Genomic DNA, 21412 nt, shown 5'->3' on the forward strand with positions numbered 1-21412 from the left:
GCACATAAATATCTTGCAACGCCAACTACAACCATGCCATGCGAACACCTATTCTCACTTTCAGGTGACTACTGTAAACAAGATGTGGGCAGCATTATCTTCTGCAAATATAAACAAACTTGTTTGTCTGAGTGACTGGCTGAACAAGAAGTAGGACTGAGTGAACTTATAGGATCTAAAGTATTACATGGTTTTATTTTTGAATGCAGTTTTTTTTGTACATAATTCTACATTTGTAAGTTCAACTTTCATGATAAAGAGATTGCATTACAGTACTTGTATGAGGTGAATTGAAAAATATCTCGTTTTTTAAAGCACAAATATTTCGAATAAAAAATAAATGTAAAGTGAGCACTGTACTCTTGTGTGTTCTGTGTTATAACTGAAATCAATATATTTGAAAATGTAGAAAACATCCAAAATATTTCAGTGGTATTCTATTATTGTTTAATAGTGCGATTTAAAAAAAAAAAAAAAAAACACTAACCACGCGATTAATCGCTTGACAGCCCTAATAACAATTGCACATGGAAATCCCTGATCAAAAGTGAGACCAACCCTTTTGTTATATGCTCAGACCACACCATTATGATCAAAAGGTCACCCTATAAATCTAGTCCAATTATTCACAACTTTGTAAATGTTGCTATATTAACATTACACTCAAGTTACACGTTGACAGGATTCCATTAGCTGTAGCTTCAGATTAGAGATCAATCAAGAGATGTGAGGACTTGAGAGAGGTATGTAAAACAAGTCAATGTGGTATAAATCCTCAGTGTCTCCACGCCTCCCCACTATACCTAATTATGTGAGTGAGGGGAACACAGAATGCAATTAGAGGCAGCAACTGTAGGGCTACTGAAAGGAAACACTTTTTTATGCAGAGTATAATCTATCCGTGGAATGCCCTTCCCTGGGATATTTGAGGCTGGCAGCTGAGTAAGCGTTGAAAGAGGATCAGACTCATGAATGAGATTAACATCTGCTGTTGCACTAGCTAGGTTTATGAGAAATAACAATCTTAATGAATCAGAGCATAAACTTAACAGCATTTAGGATCAGGAAGAAGTCCCCAGTCCCATGCACTATGAGGGAGTTTTACCTTCCTCTAAAACATTAGGCTTAGACATTACGGTGTTTCATGCTTAGACATGGTAGAATGAACATTCACTCTCAGTCACTGTCAAAGATAGGATACTGAATTAGTTGGACCAACTGTCTCTCCTTGTGTGCCAGGACCTGGGTTCTCCCGTAGGAGATAATAAACTCATTGCAGGGGCACTGATAAGAATCCAAAGCAGCCCCATGAAGTTATGTTTTTCCAGCATTGCATTAAAAATGCTGTATGGCAATGTTGAGACAAGATTTCTATATAAACCCCCATCTGTCACTTACAGGCCTGGTCTACACTACAAACTTAGGTCGACATAAGCCGTGTTAAGTTAATCTAATAATGTATGTGTCTACACTACCTTGTCCCTTCCACCTACCTAAGTGGCCTGTAAAGTCGTCTTCTGTACTCCACCTCCGTGAGAGGTGTAGCGCTTGATTCAACATCCATGGGTTGACATACGGATAGTGTAAACACCACATTGTGCAATTTGAATGAATTAGCCTCCAGGAGGTGTCCCACAGTGCTCCACTGTGACAGCTCTGGAGAGTGCTTTCAATTCCACTGCCCATCAGCCAGGTACACAGGAAGCAGCTGCTCCCCTGTTAAAGCCCCAGGAACTTTTGAATTTTCATTTCCTGTTTGATCAGCGTGGGGAGCTCGCCAGCACAGCTGATCATGGAGACTCAAGGCCACAAACGCGCTTCAGCATGGAGTATACAGGAGGTGGTCGATCTTATTGCTGCGTGGGGAGAAGTCTGTGTAGACAGAGCTCCAATCCAGCACAAGAAACACTGACATCTATGCCAAGATCACACAGGGTATGGGGGAGAAGGGCTACATCAGGGACCCGCAGCAGTGCCACATGAAAGTAAAGGAGCTTTGGCAAGTGTACCAGAAGACAAGGGAGGCGAACAGTTGTTCTGGTTCTGCTCCACAGAAATGCTGCTTTTATGAGGAGCTGCATGCGATTCTTGGCGGCGACCCCACCATTACCCCAAAATGCTCTGTGGATACCTCCCAGGAGCCCTGGGCAACCTCGAGTAACAATGAGGACATTGTTGACAAGGAAGAGGAGGAGAACGTGAGGCAGGCAAGCGGAGGATCCATTCTCCCCGACCGCCAAGAACGGTTTTTAACCCTGGAGCCCATCCCTTGGCAGGACCAGTTGGCAGCGGAGCGTGATGCCGGGGAAGGTGCCTCTGGTGAGTACACATTTCCAATCAAACTGTAGGGGTTACATACTATTATTTTTTTGTTTAATCTAAACAAAAAAAATAGGTGTAGTAGAGGCCACTCCAGCTACCCAGATGGTGCTCTCTGAAAAAGACTGTTCATGTGCATGGGGGATCCTCCATGGAGATATCTAGGAAGCTTTCATGGAGGTATCCTGCAATCCTTTGCAGAAGGTTTTTGGGAAGAGCTGCCTTATTTCATCCATCACGGTAGGACACTTTCCTGCGCCATTCCAGTATTAACTCTGCTGGCATCAATGCAGCACAAGGCATTGCAGCATAAGGACCAGGTCTGTATCCAGACGCTTGCAGCATCTGCTCCCTTGCCGCCTCTGTTACCCTCAGGAGAGTGATATCGCATAGGGTCACCTAGGGGAAACGGGAAGTTTTGAACACTAGCCCTTAAACCACAAACAATTCAACAAGTAATTTGTCACCTGTTTGATGAAATCTGGGTCACACAACTACGCTTTCCCAAACATGCTATGGTTGTGGTTGGAAGGGATCACCATATATTGCAAGCAGCATTAAAAAGGGAGAGGGTGCGGGGGGGGGGGCAGCTTCCTGTTGGTCTCCCTTCCCCCCTGTCCCCAACCCAGTGTCGCTTCTGTAACAAACTATTTGGGGGCTTTACACTGGTATCTAGCCTCAAACACCATTCAGGTTGCTAGGGGAAAGGAGTGCCCCTTTCGGTTTATGTACTCTTTGGCAAGGTGATCTGGTGCCAAGATAGGGATATGCATTCCATCTATCACCCCACTGCAATTAGGGAACCCCATCACGGAAAAACCATCCACTATGTTCTGCACGTTGCCCAGAGTCACTACCCTTCTTAGCAGAAGTCTGTTGATGGCCCTGCAAACTTGGATCACAACAGATCCCATGGTAGATTTACCCACTCCAAACTGATACCCCACTGACTGGTAGCAGTCTGGCACTGCAAGCTTCCACAGAGCTATCGCCACTCGCTTCTCCACTGTAAGAGCAGCTCTCATTTCACTATTGCTGCGCTTCAGGGCTGGGGAAAGCTCTTCACACAGTTCCTGGAAAGCATCCTTATGCATTCGAAAGTTCTGCAGCCTCTGCTCATCATCCCGTGACTGCATAACGATGCGTTCCCACCAGTCAGTGCTTGTTTCCCAGACCCAGAAATGGCACTCAACCGTGTCAAGGTGATGGGCGACTGTCACCAGCAACTGCGAATTGCTCTGCTCTAGGTCTTCCAGCAGGGCTCCTGGCATGGCATCACATTGTTCCATGCAGCAGCTCCTATATAACCGCATTTGCTCCAATCCCTCGGATAGAGACAAGCACCTACAAGATCTCTATCAAGCATTCTTAAAACTACAATACCCACCTGCTGAAGTGAAAAAACAGATTGACAGAGCCAGACGAGTACCCAGAAGTCACCTCCTACAAGACAGGCCCAACAAAGAAAATAACAGAACACCACTAGCTGTCACCTTCAGCCCCCAACTAAAACCTCTCCAGCGCATCATCAGAGATCTACAACCTATCCTGAAAGATGATCCTTTACTCTCACAGATCTTGGGAGACAGACCTGTCCTCGCTTACAGACAACCCCCCAACCTAAAGCAAATACTCACCAGCAACCACACATCACTGAACAAAACCACTAACCCAGGAACCTATCCTTGTAACAAACCCCGATGCCAACTCTGTCCACATATCTATTCAAGTGACATCATCATAGGACCTAATCACATCAGCCATACCATCAGGGGCTCGTTCACCTGCACATCTACCAATGTGATATATGCCATCATGTGCCAGCAATGCCCCTCTGCCATGTACATTGGCCAAACCGGACAGTCTCTACGCAAAATAATTAATGGACACAAATCTGACATCAGGAATCAAAATACTCAAAAACCAGTGGGAGAACACTTTAACCTGTCTGGTCATTCAGTGACAGACCTGCGGGTGGCTATATTACAACAGAAAAACTTCAAAAACAGACTCCAAAGAGAGACTGCAGAGCTAGAATTGATATGCAAACTAGACACAATCAACTCCGGTTTGAATAAGGACTGGGAATGGCTGAGCCATTACAAACGTTGACTCTATCTCCCCTTGTAAGTACTCTCACACTTCTTATCACACTGTCTGTACTCGGCTAGCTTGATTATCACTTCAAAAGTTTTTTTTCTCTTAATTAATTGGCCTCTCAGAGTTGGTAAGACAACTCCCACCTGTTTATGCTCTCTGTATGTGTGTATATATATCTCCTCATTATATGTTCCATTCTATATGCATCCGAAGAAGTGGGCTGTAGTCCACAAAAGCTTATGCTCTAATAAATTTGTTAGTCTCTAAGGTGCCACAAGTACTCCTGTTCTTCTTATATCGGCTGTGTAAATGCTGCAGGATAAGGCGCAAGGTATTTGTAATGCTCACAACAGCTGAGCAGGGTCCATGCTTATCGTGCTATGGCATCTGCACGGGTAACCCTAGCTTGCAAAAAAAGGCACGAAAAAGGCTTGGTTTGTTTGCCGTTGATTTCAAGGAGGGAGGGAAGGAAGGAGGGTGGAGGTAAGTGCATCGTGGGAAGCTAATACCATGTTCTCATAACCACCCGTGCCAATGTTTTGGTTCCATAAGGCACTGCAAGCCCAACCCAGAATTCCACTTGGCTATGTGCACTTTGGGATAGCTACCCACAGTGCAGTGCTCCATGCATCAATGAAAACCCTGCTAGCAAGAATGCACTCCCCTGACACAATGAGCCTAGTGTGGACACGCAAGATCAACTTGCTTAAATCGGAGGCTTGATGTCGATTTACATGAAGTCGACTTAACTCTGTAGTATAGACATGGCCACAAAAAATATGAAAAGAACAAAAGAGGAAAACCTCCACAAAATGTTGGCCCTGATTCAGCAATGCCTTACCCTAAAGTAAACAAGTAATCCCATCTCTAGTCAGAGAAGCACAAAGCATGAGCTTGACTCTCACTGACAACAACTGGATTTAAGCATGCAACTGAAGTTAGGCTTGTACTTAAGCACTTTGCTGAATTAGGCCTTTAATCTGAACTTTCTCCTACTTCCATCTCAGCCCAGAAGTGAATTTTTTGGATAAACATTTTCAGAGCCTTTCTCCTGAATGAAAACCACGGCCTTTGAGATGCTGAAAGACACAGCTTGATGTGACCCTTGGAACACCTGCAGGTTCTGAAACAAAACCAGATTATTTTTTCCAGACCCATTAAGTGAATCTAGTTGACTTCAGAGGCAGGAGAAGTTTGAAATGACACTTTAAAGAATACATCTTTTAAACAGTTTGGACTTTTTAATTCCACCTGACCACTGTTAATCGCCCTTTTTTTACATCACTAACATTCCCTGGTTTTCAGCCTTACAGAGTTTTAGAAAACTGTTATACCACTAGCTTTATAAACTCAGATAGTGCCACAATGGCTTACTCTTTAGCTAAGCCTGTTTAAGCCTGGTGAGTGCTTGGACGGATTAGTGCCTGGAAATGGCAGGTGCTCTACATTTGGTTTTTGTCTCGATGGTATCAAAAGCTGCTCAGGACTATTTTATTATTTACTTTATTTTATTTTGGAAGACTATATAGTCTAGGTCTTCTCCAGTGTTCCACTAGTAGTGTTATGCAGTATTTCTGATGCTGTTATCTTGTTCTCTGGGGGAATCAATGAAAAGAACAAAATAACCAATAGCCTACAACTATATTACAATTGACTGATTTTTCTACATTTCGTAAGCTAAGCAAGATTTGTAAGTACCTGGAAACCTCCTAAAACCAACAACCATCCCATGAGACATGTCTCTTTTGCACTCTTGATTTCAGTGGTTCTTTTACATGTCCTATAGAACTACTTCCTATAGTTCTGATTGTACTTATCCTTCTCATAGGACTGTCACGCTGTATTGAACCAGTGGTCCGTCTAGTTCAGTTTCTCTATTTGACAGTGACTAGCACTGGGCACTTTAGAGGAAGGGGCAAGAAACCCTAGCTGTCTGCAGTTAAACTGGCTCCAAGGAAAGTGTTCTCCTACCCTCCATGTATTAAGAGGCTGCTTTATGCTCTGAAACATGAGGATTTATATCCCTTCTAGACCTCTTAGTAGTGTACTGTTGGGGTTTTTTTTTAAATATTTATTATAACTCTGTATGTTCTCATTTTCCATATAAATGAAGAGGCACTATGATAAGCATCCACAAGTATCTGAACATTGTAAACTCCAAGGAAAGAAAGACCTTGGCAGGGGGCGGGGGGGGGGCAGAGAAAGAGGGAAAGCAGGGAGAAATTTCCTGGGCTGTGGAACCATCACCCTAACAAAATGTGGGAAACCTCCATGGTTACAAAAACTTCAAAACAAGTCCAAATTCACTGGAGAATATGACATGGGGATGGACAAGATAGCCTAACAGAATTATAGAAATTAGAGATGCTGTCTATTTTAGCTGACTAGTGGGACATAACTTGCTGATCATACACTGAAAGCACTGGGGGGATGGGGAGGGAAGAAAAAGAAGGACAGGTAGAAGATAACCCAGAGACTTAGTAACCAGTCACCAATCATTCAACACTACTATTGAATTATGTAACAGCTGTTCAGATCTCTATTGTATGAGAGATGTGGTGGTGGTCACTTTCTGGTGGACAGCTGTTCCATCACAAAACGCAACTAGCAGTGAGACCTACAACTGCATATGCAGAAAGGTAAGTACTCTCATCCATGGGGGTGGCTACCAAGTCAGGTTCAAGTACATTGATGGGACAGAGCCGGAGAAGCTTCCATACTTGCCACTTGTGATTCTGGATCTCTTTGTCTCTCAGAGAGAGAAAACTCCGTTTCCACTCATAACAGTTAGGTATCTCACACAAGCCACATAGTCACTTTAAAAGAAAAGAAAAGAAAAGAAAAGAAAAGAAAAGAAAAGAAAAACTACCTGCTGGTTGTTTGCTTTATATTTCCAGAATTCTTATAGCTCAGTGGTTTGACCATTGGCCTGCTAAACCCAGGGTTGAGAGTTCAATCCTTGAGGGATCTGAGGCAAAAATCTGTCTGGGGATTGTTCCTGTTTTGAGCAGGGGGTTGGACTAGATGACCTCCTGAGGTCCCTTCCAACCCTGATATTCTATGATTCTATAGTGTTTTAATCCATATTTTCCAATAGTAAAGTCCTGTTCAGTTGATTTTTTTTTTAAATACACAAAGCCAAACGAATCTTTTCTGTGATCCATTTTTAAGAATTCATATTTTTCTACTTGCAGAATTAGGTTTAAAAAAATATCAAACCCTAACTTGCTGTTAAGTTGTAGGAGTTCTCACACCTGTAAGAAGTCAGAATTGTCATTTCCTACCACGTAATTCTACACTTTCCATTCTTAAGAGAGACTTTGGTCAAATTTTATATTGAGGATACATTGAAAAATTGCTTATAAAAAGATTAAATGATTAGCAGATGTTTTAATAAACGGTTAATCAACTGATTGAGAGAGTCCAACAGGTCAACAGGCTGCTTATAAACTTGTCTTATGATCATCTAACACCAGAGTATGTCTACACAGCAAAGGCTATGCATGGACTAGCTTGCCCGAGCTAACTCAAATCCAGCTAGTGCAGGTAACAGCAGCAGTGAAGACAGGGCAGCGCAGTCTTCAGCACAGGCAGTACATGCCTGGCACACATCCTGGACAGGTACTCTGCTTGCTAGCACATTCTGAAACCCATGTTGTGCTACTGTTACCCAAACTAGCTGGATGCAAGGGAGCTCAAGTAGGCTAGCCTGCACACAGCTTTTGCTGTTTAGACATACCCTTATAGCCCTGGTCTACACTTTAAAATTTAGCTCAATCTAGCTATGTCGCTTTGGGGTGTAAAAAATCCACACCTCAGAGCACCATAGTTAAACCGACTTTACCCCAAGTGTAGACGCAGCTACGTCAATGGTCAATGCAGATTCCCTATCCTGACACGAAAACCCCTAGGAAAAGTCTACACTACAGAGGCCCAGTGGCAGCTGTACCACTGCAGTGCCTGTAGTATAGATATGCCCTAAGCCTAAGAATCACATGTGTATTACCATCTACAACACTTACCACTCATATCTATATCATATATTAGAGCATTATAAACTGTATTATAAATGTTAAATTATTATAATAAAGCATAACTGAAGCTTTTTAGTGATTTCATTTTGCCATTATCAAAAGTTGTATCATGATTGGCACTGAATAGGAATAACAGATGTGGGCGGGGGGGGGAGACTTTTTGCTGGTTTTAGATCAGAAGATTAAAGAATGATCTCACTAAGCACTTGTCAGAACAAGATTCTGGAGTAATTCCTTGCTTCTTACAAGAATAAACTAAAACTATGCTATGAACCACTGGTGAACTTTCCACTTTATTCCTTAGGTCTAAAAAAAAAGGGGGGGGGGGGAGCACAACCAAAGGCTTTACAGTGCTCTACTAGCTACAGAACCAGGTACTGACAAAATGTTTGGCTATTTTGCTCTGCCCTGCAGTAGTCTGGGATTATATCTGATGATGTAGCAGTACACAGCTTTATTGTGATTGTTAAAAAATCTTCAGTAATACTGCAATACAAAAAGAAATCCTGTGTTAGAGACAATCATGGACAGTACAGCCAAAATTTTCAAAAAATAAGTGTCTAAACTTAGGTTCCTAAATCTACATAGGCATCTTATATGTAAATGACACTGAGTACCCACGCACTACCTCTCATTGAAGTCAACGGGAACAAATAGGTTTTGGCACTTTTGAAAATCAGAACTTTTATTTAATAAGGATGTAGGGCCAGATTTTCAAAGGTATTAAGGCGCCTAAAGATGCAGATAGGCACCCACTGGGACTTTCAAAAGCAAGGAGATGCCTAACACTCATTGATTTTGCCTATCTGGCTCTTAAGGGTGCAGATTTTAAAAACAGGCACTAAAAATCAGACTCCTAAATCCAAAGTTGTGTCTCAAAAGGCGTCAGCACTTCTGAAAATTTTGCCACTTATTTAGGTACCTAAGCACAGCGCCTAATTTTAAGACCATCTTTGAAAATCTTAGGCTAGGAACCAAACTTTTAGGCACCCATTTTGACGATTATTCCTAAGCAAAGGGATGAGAGGAGGGAGAAGAGGACAAACATGCAACTGGGGGGAAAAAAAATAATAAATTAAAAAAAAAAGCCATTAATCAGCCAGCCAGCCTCTGGTTGCAGCCATTGATGCCAATGCTTCACTTTCAAACTGGGTATTATATTTCCACACGGCCCCTTAGGACATATATTAATACACACAAGAGAAGCTGGCTAGTAGAATGGAGTCAGAAAATTTTATGAGAAATCAAAGTGTTTTTAAAAGCTACTAAGATGTAGAGCAAATAGAAATGAATGATGCTACTGTAATTTTACTTTTAAAATGTCCTTGAGTTGCTTTTGTTTGAAAGTCTTGAAAAAATAATTACCTCTGAGTAACTGCTGATGTCTACTTTACTCCAGTTGAAACTTGCAGCATTACAGTTTAATTAATGGCACTTTTATATATGGGGGCTATTAAAAACCTTATAACACATGGCTTGTTATTGGATTAAAAAAAAAAAAAATCACAACCCACCAATCCCATTACTAATTTAGATAAGTACCTATTTAATATATTCTTTCATATTTATATATACAGTTACAAAGTAGAAAAGAAAATAAGCAGGGTGTACAATTATGGGCTATATTTTAATCCAGGTTTTCTAGTAACACAAAAATAATTTGTTATTGCATATTGCAAAATGTACCATTTAGCAAAAATGGAAGACAGACAAAGCTGAGGGATGCAGCTTGATAATGCATTTCTGTCCCATTTGCACATATGCAATCATGCTCTTGAAGAAACTCAACACCCTAATTAGGCAAAATGAACAGATGACATCAAACTTTGCAGCATTTCAACCTTTACTTTGGGGACTTTATTTTTTTCCAAGCTCAGGTGGGCAATTAAAAAAAATATATATATGGCACTTCAAAGGAGATAACACTTTAATTGTGGTAGCCCTGAGTTTCTGTATCTAACACACCAATGAAGTTATACAACAATCTCGGGGGGGGGGGGAGAGAAGAGGAGGGAATATTACAACCAATTTGTTAACATGGCAAAACATATTTTTCTCTAATCTCACTCTTGGAAACAGCTGACCTGTTTTTGTTAAATTTTTTTCAAAGAAAAATAAAATAAATAAATCCTATCAACCTGAGGCAGACACCCACCTAGCATGGAAAATTTCAGCCCAAACAGTTTAAATTGGGCAAAACAGAGCCTTATAATGGAAAATATCAGGCAATTTTAACTACAGGTGTTACTACCTTCATCTTCTTTAATAAAGCAATTGTGTGAGGGTTTCAAAATAGTTTTAAGGATCTCACTTCTCAACATAAAAGAATCTCTAGGATCCTCTAGGACCCGGTGGGGTGGGAGGGTCCGAACACCCAGGCTGCAGCCCACACCCATAAGTCTATACAGTATTAAAAACAGCCTCACAACCCAAGTCAGCTGGCACAGGCCAGTTGTGGGTTTTTCTTTGCCGTGTAGACATACCCAGCACAACTCTACTGTATGCAATACGGCTACCTGCCCATGAAATTTTTTCAGGCTGGGGCCCTTCATTTAAAATCAAGGGGTCAGGTTCTGAACTCTCTAAACTGGTGAGGAGATAAATGGTGTTCCAGTGGCATAAACCCATTGAAAAATGAGAGGAAGCAGGCCCAAGAACGACAGCATAAAGCACAGAATTCTCTGATCTCTGGCTAGACAAGAAGCCACCAAAAAGAAAATTCCGAGATAAAATAAGTTACCAATACTCCTCTATGTAACTGACCCACTACTTAGTTAACTGACAAATAAACTCACTGGACAAATTTCTGATCTCAGCTAGGACTAGAATAAACTCTCAATACTGGCAAAACTTCTATCAAATTCACTGAAGTAGGATGGGGCCTGCGTCTCTGCCCTGTCTAGCTGTGCCACTCAAGGAAGAGCCCTGGAAGAAATTGTACTTGAGTCACTTCTCCCTTGCTCCTTTTTCTTGCATACAGGGTGCATCTTACATTCCCCCTTGTGCCAGCCTAACTCTGCCCACTGGTGCATTTAGGACAGCGGTACATGCTCTGCCCATTTCCTTGTAGGGGAAAACGGTGGAGGGAACGGGGAATGTGGGGGCTGTGCTCAGCACCAGACCTGGATTCAGGAGGGCAGGGTCTTATGTCCCCTTACTCTCCTGCCTGAGCATGTAAGACAAGATCACAGTCTATCCCACTGACTTAGCTGGTAACTCTGAAAGCCTGCACCAATTTAGTTAAATAAATTCAGTTCAAATGGTTTAGATAAACCAGTATAAACGCCTGTCATTTCAATCTAAGAGTAGCTTACTTCACTTTAGATTAAACCTATTCCTGGTCAACTTAAACTGAAATAGGAGTGTGTTCATATTCTTTTGCATCAGTTTATAAGTTGCAGCAACTCAGAATACAGAAAAATCCTAAGTAGCCAGGCTAATGTCAGATTTTAACACATTTAACCAAAATTCAAATGATAGAAAGGCTAGATCTACTTGGATTAAAAGTGATCATCCTTTTTAGTGGCAACTATTTAATTTTCCATTGGTTTTCCAGTCAAGATCCCAATCTTTGAAGAATTCTGAGCCACTGCAAAAATATACAAAACAAAACTGTGAAAGAATGGTACAGTTAAAACTTAAGGAGACACTGTGAAATTGATTAGGCAACAAAACTATCATACCACAAAAGTACTGTACACAAAAACCCAGCTGTGCACAACTCATTTATGTTAAGAACTACTAAAGGCAGGGTTCAATTTCAAATTAACTTCTCACTGTTGCAACTACGGATTTAAAAACTTAATTACATCATAGAGCCCACATACGACAACATTAGACTCAGAAATTTTCTAAAGACAGACAAATGAATCTATCATTAAAGGTAAGGCTAGTCACTTTCCAAAATTCAGCTCATCAATTTCCCTGACAGGTAATAAAGATTCATTTCTTTACACTAAAACCCAGGTCACTCACAATTAACAATGATGCTCTGTCATCTGTAATGTTTTCCCCACTACTCTTTCTGAGAAGAGAATGACAATGCTACCGTTTCAAACATGAAAGGTTATTCTTTTCACATTTTTTAAATTAGAGAGACAAGATTATTTACAGCATCAAGGTGTTTTAACAATCTGCTCTTATGCACTAAATCCCCAACCCAGGAGAGTACTAACCATATAAGTATCCTATTAAAGTCAGTTGCAGTACTCGTGTGCTTACAGTTAAGTGTGTGCATAAATGCTTTGCTGGATCAGGTCCTAAATAATGGGGCAAGTAGGAGAGAAAACTGAAAAATAGAGTTTTGTTAAATCTACTTCTGCAACACTCCGATCAGCATTATGTATTTATCTGTATATACCAAACCCATCTCCAAGTATCTGATCACTAGAGAAAATTTAAAAACAAGCAATAACTAAAATACATTTGGGACCAGTGGATCAGAGAGAAACAGCTTCTCTACAAAACACGAGGAAAGAAAAAATAACCCAACATGCCAATAATGCAAAGAATTGCTGAACATTGGGTCTTTAAGCCTGGTGAGTAAGTAAGTAATGCATCTATACCAAAGGTCATGAAATAGCAACAGAGGCAATTCCTTTCAAAGCTTCCTTTAGTAATTACTCCGGCTGGGATTTCAAAACAGCCTAAGGGAGTTAGGAACCCAACACCCATTGGAAGCTGTATCCTTTCTGGTTTCTCCATGCATCTGAAGAAGTAGGTTTTTTACCCACAAAAGCTTATGCCCAAATAAATCTGTTAGTCTTGAAGGTGCCACCAGACTCCTTGTTGCCTTTCTGGTTAGTGTCTGTAAAAGTGCCCCATATACTGCCTACTGAGTCCTCTATACATCAGATCTTTTGGGTCATTTTTAAACAGCGTTTTGTCATATTTGTTCACTGGGGGCTATTGCTATATCTGGCATATAACTGTCATATATACCACGTCTGTACATCTCACTGTACAACAGGGCTCTGCTCCTCATTAGGGCCTCCACGTGCTAGTGCACTACAAATAAATAATCCTGATCCCATCGAAGTTAATAACAAAACTTCTTCAATGACAGCATGATCAGACATTATGGTTCTAGCAAGTTTCAAGACTGGCCATCTGTCCTTTTTCTGATGTACCATTGTATGAAACAAGCATTGTCCCCATATCCTCCATGTTCAAATTCAAAAATAGCAAGCACTTACAAAGTGATTATCCAAGGAGCCTAAAGGAGTTAGGCACCTAACTCATTGAATTTAATGGGAGTTGGGGACCAAGTATTTGAAAATCCCAGCCTTAACGTTTATCTGTCTTGATGTTTATGTTCCATTCAAATATTATGATTCTCTAGTATTTGTGTTTTTTCACTCAGTCCTGAGGACAGCACGTATTCCCTCCATACATGCAGAGAAAGGTTTGCAAGTCTGGTGATGATATAGGAATATTTTCATGGAAAAATAAAGGGATTTAAATCCAGTTTTAAGCAAAATAATGGAGAATACAGAAGATTCTGGTGAGCTTGTGAAACTTATGGGAGTTCACTCACACCTTGGTTTCAGAAAGGGTGTTAGCAAATTATGTATGTAGTTGCTGTCAGTACCGTACAAATTGTAATAGGAAGCCAGCACTTTTCATTTGAGAGCACTGTAATAATGTGTGGCTTGTGTCCGAACAGCAGATTATGAGAAATAAAATACTTGTGATTGGAATTTGTATATCATCACAATGTCTGCATGTTGCACAAACTGATAGAATATAATTGGCTTGGCATACAACTGACTACTCATCCACACTCCAAGCTACCTCCAGGATGTAAGCAAACATTAAAATCTCAAAAGCCTACCAGATTCGTGGCAGCGCTGGAAAAGGGACAGTTCGTCTTGATACCTTAAATCAAAGGGAGGGAGTGTGAAACTGAAAGCTGTATATGTTTTGGGAATAAGAGGGAAGGGTGAATTTAATGCTCATGAAACCAAGGCCAGTTAGCATTAGATAGGGTTCACATTGAATAGGTAGGTGCATTGGAAGCTTCCTCACACAGTATAATAAAGCTTGCACCTAATGGCTTCACCACTAAGCCTCCCTCAGTCCTGACCTGAAGTTTCAATCCTGTTCTAGCCCTGAAGCTCTCCTCAGCAGCGGCTATGAATTGTGCCAACTTGTTCAACATTTCTGACATGAGCAACCCTTTAATAAGCAGTACCGATACCATAAATCTGGCGTAAGCCGGCCATTCAAGGCACATTTGAACCCTGCCTACCCATGTTTAAATTCTGACAGATTAAACCAAGAGGGAAGTCCATGAGTTTATTCCAAAATTGAATGACCCATGATGTCAGTAAATGAAGGCAGAGTGTAATGCTGTAAAAATCAGTTGTGTCTCATTCATAGTGAGAATGTGATTGCCCTGATCACTTGTTCTCCGTACTAATGTAAAGCAAATACTACTGACGTTTCTCACTCTTCATCGGAGTACATTTTCTATCTTCATTTTCTATACATGCTAATTTTGTAAATATATTCATTGAGATTCATAACTTCAGCGTTAGCCATACAACTCACAAGGGTTAATGAAAGATGCATGTCTAAAAACACTTTTCAAATTCAGATTATACCCTTTGTCAAGAATTCCAGATCACTTTTCACAAAAGCTGCACAAGATCCCACACTACTTTCTTTCATTAATAACCACTGCAGAGGTTAAACATTTTTCAGTTTGAACCCTTATTTTTAAGGTTGCACCTCCTTTAATGAAGTTTGACATTTTAATTACATGCACACTATACATCCGCCCCAAATCAGTCAATTGCTATATAACACAGATCTTCCCAATTTAAATTAGACACCGTAGAATCAGACATAATATTAGTGAGAACCACTTAATGTATTTAGATGAGAAACAAGATCTGAAAGAAATTGTTCAAAGGCGTATTAATATTTTTATTACAGAATGAACCATTTTTAAAAATACTGAATGTTGGAAATGAAGAGAAAACATGTACTTGATTGTTGTACTATAATATGTTAATCCTCTAGAAATGGCCAGTAGAGAATCTTGCACTTGCAGAATAGCTATGTTGCAGGGGGGAAATGAAAACACATTAAAAAAAGTCTACAGTAGCGAGAACAACCTGGCTTCAGAAAGTTACTGGCCATTAGCTTTGCACTCCTAACCAGTCATTAATGAAATATTTGTAGCCTCAAATATTAATCACCCATATTAGCGATCAAGGGGACTCAAATATCCCTATATATTGGTGCCGATCATAAATGAAAACAAAAAAATATATAATTTAAATACAAGGTTTTCCCTTTCCTCTGTTTCTTTGACAGATTCCTGTGACAATCCACTTTCTATTAATGAGAATTGAGACCTTAACAACATATTTACATAACAAAAATAATTATATAACACACACATATACATTTATATATTCATAACATGTATGTCACATGTGCAGATAGACAGCATCTCTTTACTTACCTGCTTCACACCTCTTCCAAAACACTTGTTTATGGGGAGTTCTTCTTGAATGACACATGTAAATATACAGACTAACTAAAACGTATGACTCCCAAGTCTGAAGTGGTGGTATGCATGTGGGTTCTTCTAAGCAGTTTTGCTAAAATTCCTTCCATCTCCCTCTCCCACCCCGTGCTGGATGCCGTCAGTTGTAGGATGCATGGGCAACTTATAGAGTCCAATGGATATAATTCGCATTAAATAGAACAGACTGGCGCAACCACCTTTAATACTGTATCCCAAGGAAACTATAGGTCCAGCATGCAGTGCTTCCCCATGATCTCAGCTACTATGCTAGAATGCTGAAATTGAGAGAGCATTGCATTCTGGAACCTGTAGTCTCCCTGGGCTGTATATCCATATTAAAGATTAGGGTGGTTCCTCATATTTTGTGCAGCCAGCAGGTTGCATTCTGGCCATTTATAAGATTTCCCAGTGCTGTTGACATGAGAAAAGCTATTAAATGGCCATTTTTCCATGAGCAGGATTTGGTGAATGTTCCCTCCATGGAATTAATACTCACCTGGTGGTTTCATGTAATAATTCTCAATATCAGACATGTCCGTATGCAGCGCGCACTCGAGATAGCTGAGGATAACTTTTCTACTGAAGTAGTACCTCATGCCCATCAGAAAGATGGGCAAACAGCAGGTCAGCAGCAAGGACTTGGTCACAACAAAGCATATTACTATGGAGATAAGGAAGAGAAATAAACGATACCTGTCAGAAAAGAGAATTTAGTGTTGATTTCGGAATACAAACCCGTTTAAAAAAAAAAAAAAAATCACAGACATAACATACATTTGTACAATATAAACAAAAGCTAATCAATTTACATTTTCACAACATATTTTAGATTAATAGCACATTTTTCATTTAAGAACAGCCTGTAAAAAGTTTTATTTAACACTCCCACTTCACAACTTACTTTAAAAAAATTCAACTATAATAATTATATCACATTTGATGAAGGATTTTGCAGTGGTTTCTGTAAAAACTCCCATCCAACTTGCCACAGTTGAAAAATCCTGCAAATATTATTGTCTCACACAAATATCAAAAGACAGATGTCTCTCTCCATTAAGATATGTCTGTGATTGCTGCTCAGACAAGATTTGACTGCATCACCAATTCCTGCAGAGAAATCAAAGCACTAAAACCAAGATGCCCACATGTGGCTTTTCATTGGCACAGCACTACAGGGGACAAAGCACAACTGTGACTAAGGAAGATATTTTGCACCACCCAGTAGCTGCGTGCTTATTAATTAATTATTTTGGTCACTGGGAAATATACTGGTTTTCCAGAAGGTCCCTAAGGGCCAGCCATCCCAAAACCTTACACTAGTCTGCTTCAGTATCAGGAAGCAACGTAATGCAGGACACTGAAAATAATATAGCAGACAGCACCGAGATGGCTGCTTGCCCCATCATCACTTATCACTTTAAGCTGTGAATCTTAAGCAAGGATGTCTTTAGATCTCATTGGCACAGAGAGAGGCGGGCATAGACTTCATTGTTCTCAGGTGCATTTAGTATCTTACCAATAATTACAAAAAGTTACTTTAATTTCTTTATCATTCCCTTCTCTCTCCCTGGCCCAAAAGGTGAAGGACCCAGCTGTCTTGCCGCATGCAAAGGGCAAGGGCGTGAGAAAAAAGGGTCCACGTGGCGTTTTCTTCGGGGGAGCTTTTGCATTGATAGCAGCTAACATTATCTTACAGAGGTAATTTTTTTCATTTTAAACCCCATCAAGCACCAACAATCTAGTTTCCTCTCGGTTGTCAGCTGGCCAAGGCAGGGATCCCGCCTAGTCTACGTTTTATGAAGCTTTGTAACTTGCATCAAACCAGAAGATGCAATGTTTAATAAACTAATAAGGCACGCAGCTTTGAATGAATACTAAACCGGCAGCTCTTTGCAATACGCGCTGCTTACAAACAACGTCTCGCCCCTAGACCCTGCTGAGGTCAGGGCCCCGCGCGGCTGCATGCAGGAGGGCGACCCCAGCAGCAGTCTCTGCAGCCAGGAGGTGGCGCGAGACCGCCTGGGTCAAACGTTCCCCAGCAGCTGCAGCCGCTCGAACGCGTTTCGAGCCCGAGCCCGGCGGTCTCTAGGTAACGCTGGAACCCGGCTGCAGCCGCTGCCCCGCCCAGGTGTCTAGAGAGAGCGGGGAAAGGTGCGGGCGGCGGCGCGGCTTCCATTCATCGCTTCACCTCCCCCCCTCCCCAACAGAGAGCAGCATCCCGGCCTGGAATAACTGGAAATGCGGGTCTGGCTGCTGCGGGCAGGGCCCCACCGCCTCCTCCCGCACAGGCGGCAGCAGCTCCCAGTCCCACTCCTGCCAGGCTGCGCCGAGAAAGCGCCATGCGCACCGCCCCGGGCAGCAAACCCCCACAAGCCTGCAGAGAGGAGCCCCCGCCCCCGCACCGCCCCATACACACACTTCTCCCCCCAAGTGCAGAGAGACGCACACAATACCACACCCCGGCTGCACCCCCTTCCCCAACCAGCTGCAGGGACTCTCCCCTCCCATTGCGCGCACACATACACAGGCAGAAGCAGAACGCGCAAGTCCCTGCCCCCAAACCCAGTCCACTAATACCTCTTCTTGACATACAGAGCCAGCCGCACGCCCCTCTCCCTCCAGAGAGAAGCCCCTTGACCACGCAGCCTCTCGAGCCTGCAGAGAACATCCGCCCCCAACTTATCTCCCCAGAGAACGCTCCCCACCCCCAGCCAGTAGCCACGCGCACCCCATATGCAAGCAGGGAGCCCTACCCACACGTTGCCTGCAGGCTGGATGCATTTAGTGGCGTTGCACACACTCCGCTCTGCAGTGATCTCCAAAGCGTGGCTCGCGATCCAGCGCTTCATTCCTGCTCCTCGCAATCGCCCGAGGTACAGATCCGCTGTTTGCAATATTGCGACTTTTTAACGGGCCTGACTTTTGCACCATGACAGGATAGGATGCGGAGGCTGCGGCTTTTCTTTCCCTCCAGCACCAGCAGCACTGAGACAGCAATTCTGCACCAAATATTAATAGGATCGATGCAGGGATGGGTTCTCCATCCTTCAACACAGATCTTATTATCACGCTTCCTTTTTATTAAAATTGCTGAACAAGTGTGCCCCTAAAAAAAAGTGAATATACTTACTAGCGAATATCCCATAGATCAACTGAATGAGGGGCTGGTGTTTTAACCCTCTAAATGCGGTGTTAGGAATCCTTTCCATGATTCCTTCATAAAATATACGGCGCACCACCTCTTGCTCGGAAGGATGAAATTCTCGTATATAAACGTTGTCTTTCTTGAAATCCCCTTCCACGCCACTCAGAGAAGCTGGGGAGGAGGAAGGTGAGCCGGATAAGGAGGGCCACATCTGGGAGGAAGACACAATGATCGCATCTTTTTTGGATCCTGAAATGGATTCATGATCTTCCGCCACAATCTTAGTCTCACAAACCATTTTGGGAGACGAACAATGCATGCAAACTGGCCGAGAAACAAAAAAGGAGCCCGGCTTTAAATAAGAAACAAAACACGCCAAGCAATAAGTGAGGCGCAGCTTTTATGAGTGCGAAACAAACGGAGCTGGGTAGAAAGCGAGAAAGGAGGGCCAGTGTGTTTTGGAGAAGTATTTATAATGCAGCAGAGCCGGTGCAATTCGGAATCAGGGGGTCCCTCAGGGTCCTAGCGTCCTTTGTATTGGCTGGCAAGGGTCACCATGTGATCTCCAGGGGTGGGGAGGAGAAACACCTCCTTTGCCTTGCGTTTTATTGCTCATTACTACAGCATGCATTTCATTTCCTCTTCTCCTTGTAACTATCGAAGCCCTGCTGAGGTATACAGGTACGACGCAGATCTGTCAGAGGTGGGCCTGTCTCCTTGGAGAGGGAAAAAATATGACTGACTTTGTTTAGCAAGGGCTCTCTGACTGAGGTTCAGGTTGACACGTTGCAGAGTTCGCAGCATACCATGTCTGGCATTTAGATAATCTAGAATTCTTCTTGAAAACTACCTGCTCCTTAAAAGACTACCAATTCCTGTTTGTTTCAGTAAAATCTATGTAGGAAAAACACGCACAGATTGTTCTAGAAATAGTGACTATCTAAAATCTAGCTATATATATACATGCTGCATACATTTAAATGGGTGTATTTATATAGATTCTTGTGTATCATGCGCATATATAGCCAGTTATCTAGAACATCTGTCTAAAAATCCACTGATCTATACCTATACATTCATTATTCTGTAGCATGGAATCTCATTAATGGTCTCAGGTAAGTGGAAAACTTAAGGTTGATTTGGCACCTAATCGTAGTGATTTCGAATTTTATGTCTCAAAGTATGTATCGTTAATAAAACACGATGTGTGGTGTGTATGTATTGTCTTAACAACGCCTTATATCAAAAAGCGATAGGGATGACAAACTGATGACAACTTTGAATTTTCGTTAGGGAACATTCTGGTTTCTAAATGCATTTGCTTACTTCTTAAAAACGTAACACCTGGCTCTATTCCTGCTGGAGACCACATTCAGCTGGGGAAGGCGGAGGGGAGTTCGCTTTTCTGGAGTGGGAGAGCGAGTCACTCACCACTGCGGATAGTTTCCGGGGCTTAACTCTTTCTTTCCTCCCTTCGTGCACATAAAAGCAGCACTCTCCACCCCCAGCCCCTATTTCTAAAAATACACCGCTCAGCTCCACCTAAGCAAACAGCGATCTCGAATCCACGTGAACAATATTCAAAGTGATTTTGGTGCAGCAAACATTAGGGGATTGCTTTGCTCGCGCGAGTTCTCCCCCTCGCCCCCCCGAAAACAACCAAAAGAAACGTTTTCAGTTGTCATCAAACAACCCCCCCACACACGCTTGGGTCGCGCTGAACTTTCCCCCCAGCTGGAATCCCGTGCCTTGTACTACGGCGCTGCACATTGTGTTCAGCCGGGCGTCAATGAAGGTGAGTACCGTGCCCCGGCCCCCGCGGTAGCCAGCAGAGGCGCCCCAGTCCCACAATGATGGGAGCAGGGCAGCGCGTTTTGCTCCGCTGGCGGCTACACACAGGGTGAGGGTCTCCCTGCCCGGGACAACCCTGCCGCACGTTACTTGGGGTGTGCATTGGCCTGAGCCTCCCCTCGGGGCATCCTAGAGAACTAGGGCTCGGCAAAGCCATTCAAACAGGCGGACTCGCCAACTCCTGCAACCCACAAGGAGCTGGGGAGGGGGAGTGGCTGGAGGAGGGGAGCGGACCCGCAGGAGGAGGAGAACTTTAGTCTCCGCAGCGCCCAACAGCTCAGTCTATCCCGGTTTAAACCGGCCGGGACAGCATCGCTGGTCTCCCCCCACTCCTCCAGCTCCCTCCTCCTTCCCTCCGCTTGAAGCATGCGCCTTGCAGCTTCAGTGCAGGTAGCGGCTTAGGCACCGGCTTGCGCGCAGCGC

The 21412-nt window shown here is 42.6% G+C and overlaps 1 protein-coding gene across 2 annotated transcripts in view; it reads right to left on the bottom strand.

Moving 5' to 3' along the window:
* The window catches only part of NAT8L (N-acetyltransferase 8 like), a 57377-nt gene extending 37779 nt beyond the window's left edge, over nucleotides 1-19598 (bottom strand). Inside the window, exons 1-2 of one of the 2 annotated variants that reach the window (XM_034770714.1) lie at nucleotides 19124-19597; nucleotides 16490-16654 (exon numbers count right to left, since the gene is read on the bottom strand). In XM_034770714.1, the coding sequence (XP_034626605.1) occupies nucleotides 16490-16654; nucleotides 19124-19457 (499 nt within the window). In that variant the 5' untranslated portion in view covers nucleotides 19458-19597. Of the gene's footprint in view, nucleotides 1-16489; nucleotides 16655-19123 lie in introns of both variants that reach the window. The other variant, XM_034770715.1, reaches the window with a different exon arrangement.
* Nucleotides 19599-21412: the final 1814 nt, after the last annotated feature.

Source organism: Trachemys scripta, chromosome 5, assembly GCF_013100865.1.
Source record: "Trachemys scripta elegans isolate TJP31775 chromosome 5, CAS_Tse_1.0, whole genome shotgun sequence".
Lineage (NCBI taxonomy): Eukaryota > Metazoa > Chordata > Testudines > Emydidae > Trachemys > Trachemys scripta.